General features: G+C 41.7%; 1 protein-coding gene across 4 annotated transcripts in view; it reads left to right on the top strand.

Annotated features, from left to right (window-relative positions):
* cfap54 (cilia and flagella associated 54) overlaps positions 1 to 15,175 on the top strand; it is a 35,737-nt gene extending 20,562 nt beyond the window's left edge. For 3 of the 4 annotated variants that reach the window (XM_079647415.1, XM_079647416.1, XM_079647418.1), the window contains exons 49-57: positions 364 to 505; positions 671 to 762; positions 887 to 1,041; positions 1,282 to 1,405; positions 1,725 to 1,884; positions 2,228 to 2,385; positions 13,656 to 13,802; positions 13,890 to 14,010; positions 14,703 to 15,174. In XM_079647415.1, the coding sequence (XP_079503541.1) occupies positions 364 to 505; positions 671 to 762; positions 887 to 1,041; positions 1,282 to 1,405; positions 1,725 to 1,884; positions 2,228 to 2,385; positions 13,656 to 13,802; positions 13,890 to 14,010; positions 14,703 to 14,890 (1,287 nt within the window). In that variant the 3' untranslated portion in view covers positions 14,891 to 15,174. Of the gene's footprint in view, positions 1 to 363; positions 506 to 670; positions 763 to 886; positions 1,042 to 1,281; positions 1,406 to 1,724; positions 1,885 to 2,227; positions 2,386 to 13,655; positions 13,803 to 13,889; positions 14,011 to 14,702 lie in introns of all 4 variants that reach the window. The other variant, XM_079647417.1, reaches the window with a different exon arrangement.
* Positions 15,176 to 15,431: the final 256 nt, after the last annotated feature.

Consider the following 15,431-nt stretch of genomic DNA (forward strand, 5'->3'; position numbering starts at 1 on the left):
CTTCCTGACATATTAGAAAACAGCAGTCCAAATAAGCCAAACACATTGCATGTTACCTGTTAGACGCTTTTATCCAAAGCAACTTACATACTCAATACTGTAGGCAATCCCCACAGGAGCAATTTGGGGTGAAGTGTCTTGCCCAGGGACACAACGACATGCTGACTGCAGTGGGGTTTGAACCTGTGACCCCCTGATCCCAACTCTAAGGCTCTATCTGTGTGCGCCACACACTCGTATAGACACATACAATGTTACATCTAGCAGTTGTAAGCATATGTATATCAACCTGTCACTCTGTTCCTTTCTCAAAAATATATTCGAGAAATTACCAAATGTGTTTGCTTTTTGTTTTTGGGTTAGGCTTTGGAGGAATTCATAAACTGTAAATTTACTCCAGAGATCAGCACGCTGTATGGATCCACATTGTGCCTCAGATTCAAACTTGCTCGCACTCAACTAGTCCTGGCACTCAGTGACACCTTGCATGGCCCTCCTGCTCCAGGTCTGCGAGCACGACTACTTTGTCCTGTCTCTTATTTATTTTGAAATTATTATCGGGATCATGTCAAATGTCACACTGGATTGCATTGAAATCAGTTAGTTTCATTTCAACTTATAGGTGGGGTAGGTAATTCACTTCAGAAACACTTTTTGTTATATCCCACAGTGGACACTGAGGACTCCAGTCTGAAGACAGAAGAGCCAAAAGTCTTGACCTTTCATTCCAAAAAGGAAAAGCTAACTCCAGAAACGATGAAGGTAAGACTTAATGTTATTTCAACTTTGTGTTGTTTTATTCTTGGCACCTTACCCTAAATATGGAGCTATTTTTTTAATCTTTTTTGTGTGAACTCACTCATATTTGTATTCTTCTCTGTTGTAGTTCCTTTTGCTAGAAGTAGCGTCTTCCTGGTTGCACTCCATCTCACAGCAACTGAGCTCTCTGTCCTGTAGCGAAATGGAGATCCTGGAGCTGACGATAGAGTCCAAACTTCTGAAGGCCAGCCTGTACCTGCAGCAAGGCAATGCTGCAGATAGGTATGTTGTGTGCTGTGTGTGCTCACATGCGTATGTGTGTATTTCCTGGCTTAAGGAAGATCTGAATCTAGAATCTTCTGGTCCGTAGTCGGACGCATCATCCGTTGCTCAACTAGCCTTGTAAAATGTATTAAAGAATCTGCTTGAGAAGTAAAGTGAGGTAAAACCAAAGTAAGTGGAAGCCACAACAAAGGAGCAGTATTTCCTGACTATCCTAACCATTTTAATGTACTCTTCCAGTTCTGAGGTGGCAATTTCCTCCTTTATGCTGCTGCTGACGTCTCCTGTAATCCTGAAAGGAATCGAACATGGCTCTCAGAAACCTGCGTCTGACAGACTGCACACCAGGACTGGGAGTGAACGGGTATTGTGTTTATAAAAATGAGTTGCAGAATCAAATCATTTCACAAAACGCAACATACGAAATCCTTATATAGGTGCGTCCCGTAAACATTACAGAGAATGACAACATTACAACCAAAAGAAGCAATGAAACCCTGAATGTGAATGAATGCTACCTCTAGAATTTGTTAGCAGCTACAAAGTGATAATGTAATGTTTCCATATTTGCATATAAAGTATGCACACAGCCAAACTGGGTCACTTCAATGGTGATTGATTTTACTTGGTGTCTGTATATGTGCTCATACTGTATGTGTGTAATATACTGTCCGTCTACACAGGTTACTCAGGATTGCAGTGTTTCACACACACAGCATGCAGACTCCCCTACAGCAGTGGGGGCCAGTGAGAGAGTTGGACCCCCTCTGTGGCTGCGCTGCCGCCTGGCTCTGGTCCGCAGCCTCACGTCACACATCCCTGGCACTGCTGCCCCGTTGCCAGGTCTGTTCATGTGTTGCTCTGTACTTTCTTTTGGTGAGTCATGTATTGCAGGCTTGGGTTAACATTGCATAGATTACTTATGTCAAACTGAAAAGTGATCTTCCCTTTTATGTAATAAAAAAATCATTGGGGGACATTTTTACCTCACTTCTAACAGTTTCACTTTTGGTAGGGTATTGGTATATGAAGATTTGAGCATTCAAAGATTGAAATGCATAGTATTATCAACTACTTCAATTTGGGTAACTTATGTGTATAAAACTGTACTTCAATAGCTGGAGTTAGTAAGAGGAATCTGTGTGGTTATGCATATTAACATGTTGTCGGTATTGTTTTTTTCAAGGTAAAAACATCAATGAGGAGGCGTCTCGGCTGTTACAGGAGGGTCTTGATGAATGTGCACTGTGGGGAGACATTGATATTCAAGCCCTTTTGATGGTGGAAGGTGCAGAACTGAAAGCAAAGAGAGGCAAGACCGATGACAGCATGGCTATGTTGCAGGTACAAACACACACACCTTTTTGTCATTTTCTATTTTCAAACAAAAGAAAAGAGAAAAATATAAAATTATGAAGCATGTAATGTAACAAGTGGGTTAAACACCTATAACTGCTGCTGTGATCTGGATTTGAACGGGGATTCCAAGTACTAAAGACACTCCGGTAAAAGCCACTTGACATCTTTGTTATTGGATCTCATAGCCTGACCTGAAAACCTAACACATCATTTGAAAACAAGTAAAGTTAAATAGGCGGCACCCAGATTTGAACTGGGGACCTCTTGATCTGTAGTAAAATGCTCTACCACTGAGCTATACCCCCTCTCGTAACCTGCTATCAGTTGATTAGACTTTCTCTGGGAAATGACTCCAGGGGAAAAACATGTTTATCTGTGTGGCCACAACGCTGAGTACTAACCACTATACTGAAACGGAGGTATTTATGCAGTTGGTGAAAGCCCAGCATTAAAGGTCCCATGTCTTGGCCATTTCTACTGATCATAATTCCATTGTTGAGGTCTACTAGAATATATTTATATTGTGCAATTTTCCAAAATCACATTGGTTTCTCATACAGCATCTCTGTATAGTATGTGTATTCACTCTCTGTCCTAAACGGCTTGTTGGAGCTCCTGCCCCCCCCCTCCCTATGAGCCCAGTGGCCTTCTGCGAGACACAGCGAAACCCAGCCCAAAACCAGCCTGAACACACACACACACACACACACACACACACACACACACACACACACGCAGCCTGGCTGGGAGTTTGTGTGTGTGCTCACACACCGACTCACAGCCTCGCCGCGTCCCGTCGTCTCAGGGAGGAGAAATCGGCGGAGCTGCAGCTGAGAAAAGATTGAGTGTGTGTGTGAGGAAGTCCGAAACAGATGATTAGCAAGTCATTCTAAAAAGTCCTAGAAGATCCATGAACGCTGGGAATGCTTGACATTACAGGGTTCAGGGTTATTTATGCAGTTGGTGAAAGCCCATTAACCCATAGTACCAGATGTTCATTGACTTTTCATTTATATGTTGGAGAGATGTAATGTTGAAGCAATTTCCTGGCTAAAGGGAACAGAGCTAGCCAGGATTTGAACCTAGAATCTTCTGATCCGTAGTCAGACGCGTTATCCGTTGCGCCACTAGCCCTGTGAGTTCACTGTGGTGTCTGTGTCAACAGCATGGCAAGATGTTTGTCTGAGTTCTGTGTTATGACAGATTGGTGGAGGACTGAATTTCATATTTACTCTCATTTAATCTACTTTTCTTATGTGATATCATCAGTTACACTGACAAATTGCAAAAATAAGTGAAGGTAAAGCAACAACATTAAAGCTGGCTTTCAAAATAGGGTTGTTGCGGCAACACAGACATTACGGTTAACTGTATGATAACAGCCCCTCTGTTCATTGAGTGCTTTGTAATTGATTTGCACATCATTGCTTGTATACATATAACATTAAACACGGGTAAAAACTATGTAGGGGGCACCCAGATTTGAACTAGGGACCTCTTGATCTGCAGTCAAATGCTCTACCACTGAGCTATACCCCCTGTATTAAATAGTTTTCAGTTGCACATTCAGTATCTGTGAAACTATTGTAGGACAACATTTTGTATGAACCACTATACTAAACGGCCACTTGGTTCACCGCGCACTTCATTGATCTTATAGCAGAGTTGGGATTTTGAATATTGTGACAACAAATACTTACTTTGTCGTTCAGGGCCCAATTTAGTTTTTGAACTACAGAAGATCAGCAAGTAACACTAACAAGTACTATAAGACTCCAAGAAAGCTGTGAATGCTTGACATTAGAGAGTTCAGAGTTATTAACGCAGTTGGTGACTAATCATGAAGATGTTGGAGAGATTTATTGTTGAAGTGATTTCCTTGCTAAAACATCCGAGCTAGCCAGGATTTGAACCTAGAATCTTCTGATCCGTAGTCAGACGCGTTATCCGTTGCGCCACTAGCCCTGTGATTTCCCTGTAGTATCTGCGTCAACATTATGGCAAGATGTTTTTCTGAGTTCTGTGTTGTGATAGATTGGTGGAAGACTGAATATTATATTTCCTCTCATTTAATCTACATTGTTTTTTTATGTGATGTCATAAGTTACACTGACAAGTTACAAAACAGAAGAGAAGATAGAGCGAGTTAAAGCAACAACAAAATAGGGTTGTTGCGGCAGCACAGACAGTACGGTTAACTATATGATAACGGCCCATTTGTTCATTGAGTGCTTTGTAATTGATTTGCACATCATTGCTTCTATACATATAACATTAAACACAGGTACAAACTATGTAGGGGGCACCCAGAGTTGAACTGGGGACCTCTTGATCTGCAGTCAAATGCTCTACCACTGAGCTATACCCCCTCTGGTAACCTGCTATCAGTTGATTATAGAGTCTCTGGGAAATGACTGCAGGGGAAAAACATGTTTATCTGAGTGGCCACAACGCTGAGTACTAACCACTATATTGAAACGGCCACAAGCGCTTCATTCTTATAGCAGAGTTGGAACTTTAATATTGTGTGACAACATATGTAGGAGCCATTTTATGGGTGTTGATGGCATGTCAGTTTATTTAATTGATATGTATAGTGCAATACTATTTTGAACACTTGGTGGCGGGGTTTAGCTGCACCGGTTGTATAAAAGGGGTCATAAGTGACAGGAAAGGTCGGGACACAGGAGGAAGAGAGCATACCGATTTCACCAGCCCGGCAGATGCTCACCACAACTACTGACTGTAATTAAACCTTGGTATGTAAACGCTAAATAAAACATCATTATAAACTGCACCAAAGGACAGGAAATTCATCTGTTTGTGTCTGAGTCTGGATCACTCTCCAACCCTCCTGTGTAGTAATGGCAAAAGGATATAGGACATTGGAACACTACAATTGCCATGACAACATACTTTCAAGGATTTTGTCATTCAGGGCCGAATTTGGTTTTTGAAAAAACAGATGATTAGCAAGTCATTCTAAAAAGTCCTACGAGCTTCCATGAATGCTGGGAATGCTTGACATTACAGGGTTCAGGGTTATTTATGCAGTTGGTGAAAGCCCATCAAACCATAGTACCAGATGTTCAATGACTATTCATTTATATGTTGGAGAGATGTATTGTTGAAGTGATTTCCTTGCTAAAACATCCGAGCTAGCCAGGATTTGAACCTAGAGTCTTCCTGATCCGCAGTCAGACGCGTTATCCATTGCGCCCTGTGATTTCCCTCTACTATCTGCGTCAACAGTATTGCAAGATCTTTTTCTGAGTTCTGTGCTGTGAAAGATTGGTGGAAGACTGAATATTATATTTCCTCTCATCTAATCTACATTGTTTTCTTATGTGATGTCATAAGTTACACTGACAAGTTTCAAAAAAGAAGTGAAGATAGAAAGTGTTAAAGCAACAACATTAAAGCTGGCATCGAAATAGGGTTGTTGCGGCAGCACAGACAGTACGGTTAACTATATGATAACGGACCATTTGTTCATTGAGTGCTTTGTAATTGATTTGCACTTCATTGCTTGTATACATATAACATTAAACACTGGTTCAAACTATGTAGGGGGCACCCAGATTTGAACTGGGGACCTCTTGATCTGCAGTCAAATGCTCTACCACTGAGCTATACCCCCTCCGGTAACCTGCTATCAGTTGATTATAGAGTCTCTGGGAAATGACTGCAGTGGAAAAACATGTTTATCTGTGTGGCCACAACGCTGAGTACTAACCACTATACTGAAACGGCCACAAGCACTTCATTCTTATAGCAGAGTTGGAACTTTAATATTGTGTGACAACATACTTTAAAGGATTTTGTCATTCAGGGCCGAATTTTGTTTTTGAAAAAACAGATGATCAGCAAGTAATTCTAAAAAGTCCTACAAGCTTCCATGAATGCTGGGAATGCTTGACATTATAGGGTTCAGGGTTATTTATGCAGTTGGTTTCACACTGGAGTACTTTCCCCGTACTTTTCCCGTTTAGTTCCGATAGTTCCTGGGATTTTGCGTTCACACCAAAAAGAAAACTTAGTTCATGAGAACTTTTACCCCCTTTTTAGTGCCTGCTAGAGAGCAGGTACTTTCCTGGGGAGAAAAAAGTTCAAATTTCTGATTGGCTGGGCGAATTGCAAACTACGCCCCGTAAAACTCGGAAAAGTTTTTCGAAGCCGCCATTGTATTTGCTGGCATTAGCATTATTAGCATTAGCCCCACGCACCAACGGAGAGGGAATAACTTGTGGCAACACAAAAAAAACATTGGAGCGGTGGAGTGATGAGGAAGTGTCGGGGTTCTGGCGATTTACCCCAACTCCGGGGACTTCGGGTGGCAGTATACGCCGTGAAGTTGTTTGCTGCCTGCCAGTAAACCCAAAGCAGAAGTAGAAGAAGTGAAGTCAACAGCTTCATTTGCGTTATCTTCCCTCAGGGAACTTATTCCGGTGTGAACACGATCGGCGCTTAGCTCCATGGGGGTTCTCAGTGCTGGGAACTACACTGAACAAAAATATAAACGCACACTTTTGTTTTTGCTCCCATTTTTCATGAGATGAACTCAAAGATCTAAAACATGTTCTATATACAAAAAATAACCATTTCTCTCAAATATTGTTCACAAATCTGAAAAAATCTGTGATAGTGAGCACTTCTCCTTTGCCGAGAGAATCCATCCCACCTCACAGGTGTGGCATATCAAGATGCTGATTAGACAGCATGATTATTGCACACGTGTGCCTTAGGCTGGCCACAATAAAAGGCAACTCTGAAACGTGCAGTTTTGCTTTATTGGGGGGGTCTGGGGGGGTCCGAAAACCAGTCAGGTTTAACCCTAACCCTAACCCTAACATGTCACCCATCTCCTTCGCATAGAGTTGATCAGGTTGTTGATTGTGGCCTGTGGAATGTTGATCCACTCCTCTTCAATTGCTGTGCGAAGTTGCTGGATATTGGCAGGAACTGGAACACGCTGTCGTATACGCCGATCCAGAGCATCCCAAACATGCTCAATGGGTGACATGTTAGGGTTAGGGTTAGGGTTAGGGTTAAACCTGACTGGTTTTCGGACCCCCCCAGACCCCCCCAATAAAGCAAAACTGCACGTTTCAGAGTGGCCTTTTATTGTGGCCAGCCTAAGGCACACCTGTGCAATAATCATGCTGTCTAATCTGCATCTTGATCTGCCACACCTGTGAGGTGGGATGGATTCTCTCGGCAAAGGAGAAGTGCTCACTATCACAGATTTTTTCAGATTTGTGAACAATATTTGAGAGAAATGGTTATTTTGTGTATATAGAAAATGTTTTAGATCTTTGAGTTCATCTCATGAAAAATGGGAGCAAAAACAAAAGTGTTGTGTTTATATTTTTGTTCAGTGTAAGTGCTGGGAACTAAGTACGGAAAAGTATTTGGTGTGAAAGCGGCTAATGACTATTCATGTTTACGTTGGAGAGATGTACTGTTGAAGTGATTTCCTGGCTAAAGTTAACCAAGCTATCCAGGATGTGAATCTAGAATCTTCTGATCCGTAGTCAGACGCGTTATCCGTTGCACCACTAGCCCTGTGAATTCCCTGTTGTATCTGTGTCAACATTATGGCAAGATGTTTTTCTGAGTTCTATGTTATGACATATTAGTGCAGTGGTTCTCAAACTTTTTCTGTCAGGCCCCCCCTTTGGAGAAAAACAAAAAGTCGGGCCCCCCCAACACAAATAGTGAGGCTCAGTGGCGGCACCAGAGATTTATTTTGGGGGTGCTGTGGGATAGCTTGACGTTTCATAGAGGGTGCTCAAACATTTAGGGTTTCCCATTAATGTACCGGTCGCTACAGTGGAATTTTCTACTGCAACAATCCCCACGCATATACAGTGACAGTTACAATGAAGGCTCGATAATCAGCTCACGGCATATAGGTGTAAGCAGGGGTAAAGTGCTATTTTTGTAGGTGGTGTATGGACCTCACAAAGGGGGGTCCGGGGGCAAGCTCCCCCGGGAAGATTTATTTTTAAATGTTGAAGTTAAAAGCATCAATCTGGTGCACTTTGAGAGCAACATGAAGAGATCTATGGATACCTCTCTCAACACCCATATGAAACAGAACTGTAAACAGATTTACTTTTTCTTTATGGATATTTTACAAATCACCCTTTTAAACTGTATTCTTGTTTTACTGTCATATAGTATTTCATACCTGTTTTTCATTTATTCTCTTATTTTTGTATAACTATAATGATCATATAAACGCGTGCCTCGGAAATAATTGTTTACATTAATGGTTACCAAAACGTTTGAGACCCACTGAGATAACACCATGGGCGCGGGAAGGGGGGTGCTGAGGGCGCTGCAGCACCCCCTAGCGGCAGGCAGGGGGTGCGGAGCTCCCCTGTCTGAATTATTATTTGACGGTTATTGCTGCTCCCGCTGTGCATAATCTGTGTAATATGTAGCCAATAAATTCCACATTGTTGGTAAAATAATATTTTGGCCTGCCCCGAATGTTTTTTCTGTAGCCCCGGACAATTCTACCTCAATAATATAATACATTAACCGTGCTTTACGTGAACCTCATCAAGACACTAGAAAGGACGGCAGGAATGTAATTTCCCGTGTTCAGTAAATACAACAGAGGCAAGACACCAGACCAATCAGAGAGTTGCATGGAAATAAAAGTGTGCTTGTTTCATTCAAGCTCGCGGCTCTGTGTGTGTGCGGAAATAGCGCATTTAGTGTGTGTGAGAGAGGGGGAGAGAGAGAGGTACCGGTGCCAGCAGCAGGGACCGTGTTGTTAGCATCTGGTTAGCTAGCTGCACTAACGGACATACGGAGCTGTTTGTTCCACAACAAGCTGGAGGAGAGCTCTCCTCTCAGACTGAGAGGCTCAGGTGAGCTAAATAACTTTCTGAGTGTTTAGATAGTTAACTTTAGTCTAAGTTATCTCAATGGGTCTCAAACGGTTTGGTCAAAAATTATTCAAAAGATTATTTCCGCGGCACACCTTCATATGATCATTATAGTTATAAAAAAAAACAAGAGAATAAAGGAAAAACAGTTATAAAATACTATATGGCAGTAAAACAAGAATACAGTTTGAAAGGGGAGTGATTTGTAAAATATCCATAAAGAAAAAGAACATCTGCTTACAGTTGTGTTTCATCTGGGTGTTGAGAGATGTATCCATAGATCTCTTAATGTTGCTCTCAAAGTGCACCAGATTGATGCTTTTAACTTCAATATTTAAAAATAATCTTCCCGGGGGAGCATCCCCCCGGACCCCCCTAGAGGAGGTGAGGTCCGCTCCCCACTCGTAACAAATAGCACTTTACCCCTGCCTATATGCCGTGAGCTGATTATCGAGCCTTCATTGTAACAGTCGCGGGTTTACTGTGTGTTTGCGTGTGGGGAGTTTTTTTGTGCGTGCTCTATAGTGCCCGTAATAGTGTTCACTGGAGTCCAGCACCTCAGCACCCCCACTCAAAATACCTTCCCGCGCCTCTGGATAACACTGAGAGTCCTTTAGTTCACTGAGTCTCTCAGTCTAACAGGAGAGGACTCTCCTCCACTTTGTTGTTGAAAAAACTCCTTATATCCGTTAGCGTAGCTCGCTAGCACCAGAAGCTAACAACAACGATCTCCAGTACCGGTGCGCTCTCTCTCTCTCTCTCTCTCTCGCTCGCGCACACAAAATGGCTCGTTCCACACACACACACACACAGAGCCGAGCTTTAATGAAACACAGAGACCCAGACGTAATAGTACAGCACTGCGTCATATTATTTTTGAATCAATAATTTTTCAAATTTTGATCTTTTTTTTAATTGTTTTTTATAACCATTTTTCCTCCTGGTCTCTCGCTCCCCCCCTGGCATACCTCTGCGCCCCCCAGGGGGGGCGCGCCCCCCACTTCGAGAACCACTGGATTAGTGGAAGACTGAATATCATATTTACTCTCATTTAATCTACATTGTTTTCTTATGTGATATAATAAGTTACACTGACAAATTGCAAAAATAAGTGAAGGTAAATCAACCACATTAAAGCTGGCGTCGAAATAGGGTTGTTGCGGCAACACAGACAGCACGGTTAACTATATGATAACTGCCCCTCTGTTCATTGAGTGCTTTGTAATTGATTTGCACATCATTGCTTGTATACATATAACATTACACACGGGTAAAAACTATGTAGGGGGCACCCAGATTTGAACTAGGGACCTCTTGATCTGCAGTCAAATGCTCTACCACTGAGCTATACCCCCTGTATTAAATAGTTTTCTGTTGCACATGGAGTATCTGTGAAACTATTGTAGGACAACATTTTTTATGAACCACTATACTAAACGGCCACTTGGTTCACCGCGCACTTCATTGATCTTATAGCAGAGTTTAGTTTTTGAACTACAGAAGATCAGCAAGTAACACTAACACTTCCTATAACGGCCCTTCCACACACAGGCATGAAAAAAATCTTTCAAAGCTTCGCCTATTCACTTGAATGGGGTGACGTAGAAGATTTTTAATCTTCGCCGAACTGCATTGTGGGGAGCGGAGCATGGATTTGCAAGCATCGTGAGCATCAAAAGTTGAGCAATGTTCAACTTTTGATGCTCACGATGCTTTCGAAGCTGGCATCAGCCAATCAAATCCCGTTTATGCAAATCCCGCCAGTACAAGCGCTAGCCAATCAAACCTCGTGTATGCAGATAGCGCAGGTCTTTTCCATATGTCATAAAATGGAGGATAAATTAATCGTCGCTGTAGGAAATGTCCCGGTCCTTTACGACTGCTCTCTGTTCACCTACCGGGACCTAAACCGGAGGAAACAGGCATGGAGGGAGGTGGCAGAGACAGTTAGTGAAACTGGTAGGTTTTCACCTGTTTGGGGAGTTTATATCCAGTTTACTTCGCTTTGTATGCCGGGGGCGGCCGGGAGATTCCTGATTGGTTGTTGGTCTCGTGAAATCGCCAAGCTTCAGACACGCCCAGCATCAAGATTTGTTTCATGCCTGTGTGTGGACGGGCCGTAAGACTGCAAGAAAGTTGTGAATGCTTGACATTATAGAGTTCAGAGTTATTAACGCAGTTGTTGCCTAATCATGACGATGTTAGAGAGATGTATTGTTGAAGTGATTTCCTTTCTAAATCATCCGAGCTAGCCAGGATTTGAACCTAGAATCTTCTGATCCGTAGTCAGACGCGTTATCCGTTGCGCCACTAGCCCTGTGATATCCCTCTAGTATCTGCGTCAACAGTATTGCAAGATGTTTTCCTGAGTGCTGTGTTGTGATCGATTGGTGGAAGACGGAATATTATATGTCCTCTCATTTAATCTACATTGTTTTCTTATGTGATGTCATAAGTTACACTGACAAGTTACAAAAAAGAAGTGAAGATAGAAAGTGTTAAAGCAACAACATTAAAGCTGGCATCGAAATAGGGTTGTTGCGGCAGCACAGACAGTACGGTTAACTATATGATAACGGACCATTTGTTCATTGAGTGCATTGTAATTGATCAGCACCTCATTGCTTCTATACATATAACATTAAACATGGGTTCAAACTATGTAGGGGGCACCCAGATTTGAACTGGGGACCTCTTGATCTGCAGTCAAATGCTCTACCAATGAGCTATACCCCCTTATGGAAAACCGCTATCAGTTGATTATAGAGTCTCTGGGAAATGACTGCAGGGGAAAAACATGTTTATCTGAGTGGCCAAAGCAAAAGAAGAAGTGACATCAACATTTGCGTAATCTTCCCTCAGGGGACTTATTCCGGTGTGAACGCGATCGGCGCTTAGTTACATGGGGGTCCCCAGTTCTGGGAACTAAGTACGGCAAAGTATTTGGTGTGAAAGCGGATAATGACTATTCATGTTTATATTTGAGAGATGTAATGTTGAAGTGATTTCCTGGCTAAAGAGAACCGAGCTAGCCAGTATTTGAACCTAGAATCTTCCTATCCGTAGTCAGGCATTATCCGTTGGGCCACTAGCCCTGTGAATTTCCTGTGGCATCTGTATCAATAATATGGCAAGATGTTTTTCTGAGTTCTTTGTTATGACAGATTAGTGGAAGACTGAATATCATATTTACTCTCATTTAATCAGATACATTGTTTTCTTATGTGATATCATAAGTTACACCGACAAATTGCAAAAATAAGTGAAGGTAAAGCAACCACATTAAAGCTGGCATCGAAATAGGGTTGTTGCGGCAACACAAACATTACGGTTAACTATATGATAACATCCCCTCTGTTCATTGCGTGCTTTGTAATTGATTTGCACATCATTGCATGTATACATATAACATTACACACGGGTAAAAACTATGTAGGGGGCACCCAGATTTGAACTAGGGACCTCTTGATCTGCAGTCAAATGCTCTACCACTGAGCTATACCCCCTGTATTAAATGGTTCTCAGTTGCTCATTCATTATCTGTGAAACTATTGTGGGACAACATTTTGTATGAACCACTATACTAAACGGCCACTTGGTTCACCGCGCACTTCATTGATCTTATAGCAGAGTTGGGATTTTGAATATTGTGACTAAAAATACTTACTTTGTCCTTCAGGGCCCAATTTAGTTGTCAAGTAACACTAACAAGTCCTAGACTCCAAGAAAGCTGTGAATGCTTGACATTATAGAGTTCAGAGTTATTAATGCAGTTGGTGACTAATCATGAAGATGTTGGAGGGACGTATTGTTGAAGTGATTTCCTTGCCAAAAAATACGAGCTAGCCAGGATTTGAACCTAGAATCTTCTGATCCGTAGTCAGACGCGTTATCCGTTGCGCCACTAGCCCTGTGATCCACAACATCCATTTCTAAAGATTAATAGAGACAAAGGAAGTTAAAGCCACAACAAAGGACCCTGCCGTGACCCACATTCCAAACGGGGGTTGCTGCGGCCACAACCTGGAGTACTACCCACTATACGATCACGACCACATGTTTAAGTACTTTGTTATTTTGATAGCATTCTTGGAACTCTGAATATCAAATGCCTCCTGTTTTATGTGATGTGCGACAATTGACACTTAGGATTCTATCAAGCACTGCTCAGTAAGCCGACCATTATAAAACTTAAAGGAAAGCATTTTTAATTGATTAGTACATATTTAGAATTTCTTCTGAAGTTGCTGTCTTTTTCTGTCGCCTGCTGCTGTTTCTATGAAGTGTCACAAATGTATTGGTCTTAAGTATTTAAAGTACTCCTCTGTTGTTTCTTTGAATGCATGTGAGTAGGAAGCAGTGGCCCTGCTGTCCGGACACACATCGATGCCTCCAGGATCCAGCCTGACTCTGGCTCGGGCCACTCTGCTGCTCAGCGACCTAAGAGGAGTACAGAGCATCACACTTCTCAAACTGACACAGAAGCTACTTAAAAAGCAGGTAAACAAATACACAAACATGCATTTATATACTTCTACTAGTCAGAATTCAAAAGGCTTAAAATCACTCTTTCTCCATTTTCTTCAGCTAAGTGTTTTTGGTCAGAGAGTGGTGTTGGACGATGGAAAAATGCGCTTCCCTCCTCCTGGACCAAGCAACATCTACCTCCCTTACCTCCACATGCTGGATCAGACCACATTGCAAATTGGTAAATAAAGGACATGACACTGTTTTACACCTTTGTGGACTCAAGACAAAACAGTCACCACTTGTTCTCTCTAATGCTGCATTAGCATTAGCAAGCTGTTTACCTTGTACACCACCAATGTTTAGCATGTTAATGGTCGCTAATCAGCATATACCACAAAAGATAACTTAACCCCAAAGTCATCAGGATCCTCTGGTTTACCTTGAGTATCTGTACAAGATGTGATGGTGATAATTTTGTCGGGATACAAATGTCCTAATGAATCTGCCCTCCATTGAGCCACAACACAATTGTCACAGTCTCAAAACTTCTTTAAAAATTAACTTGAAGAAGTCCATGATGTTTACAATTTTCATCATTGATTAAGTTGCACATTTTTCTCGTGATTAAATGTTTGGCCTAGCCATCTCAGGAAAGTGTGTCAAATGCCTGTTACATTTCCCCCGATCTTTAAAAACTGGCAAACAGTCTTAACCAAAAGAACATTAGAGAATCTGAAACTAATGAATCTTTGCATTATCTGGTCAAAGGACTTAATCGGTTATCAGAGTTATCAGTTATCTTTCCAAATAATATTATGTTAATAGACTATTCTATAAACTAACTAATTGTTTCAGCTCTACTCTTTTGTCAGAAGGTCAGCCCTGTAGTCAATTCTTCTTACATGACTCTGTTTTGCACTTTTTATGCAGGTCATATTCTGGATCTTAATGCCATGCAAATACCAGACCCAGAGGCCCAGTCATCACAATCCACTTCCAGGCAGAGATCACACCACTCCAGCCGGATAGAGAGAGACTCTCCTGCATCAGTTACATCTCCATCTCTAAACAGCCCGAACACATCCAATCCTACGAGCCCACCATGCTCAGCCAGATAGCCAGAGTACATTAACAGCCATAATGTCGTGGATATAGGGCTGCACGCTCGGTAATTAAAAGCAAATAATAAATTGAACTGGAATCTCTGGTTACACTTAAAAATGCTGAACAATGTAAATGTAAGGAATGTTTATTCTGTTATGGATGATTTTACCTACAGTAATTTGTCATTGCCTGGAATAAAAAAATATGATCCTGTGTATTTATATTTAGGTCTCCAATCTTATGGTATGTTCACTAGTAAATTGGCAGTACATGAAATTAGATAGATAGGTAGAAGAGCTGTTAGAGTTGGGAATAAACCATTTTGAAGGCAAGTGTAACATGTCCTTTTAACATTATGTCTGTAAACCATTGCCTCTTTAATATTTTTACCTCTGGGTCAAAAACAATTGTCCACAACAACAAAAAATGTACTTTGTCACAAACTGTGAAAGAGAAAAACCCATTAGACAAAATGAACATAGATCTTGAAAGAAGGAGCAAAGAGGTGAAAAAAACAAACTGTATTGGGTTTTAGCTGGGTAAGAGCTGCCATCT

The sequence above is a fragment of the Notothenia rossii genome (genome assembly GCF_949606895.1).
Source record: "Notothenia rossii genome assembly, chromosome: 9".
Taxonomy (NCBI): Eukaryota; Metazoa; Chordata; class Actinopteri; order Perciformes; family Nototheniidae; genus Notothenia; species Notothenia rossii.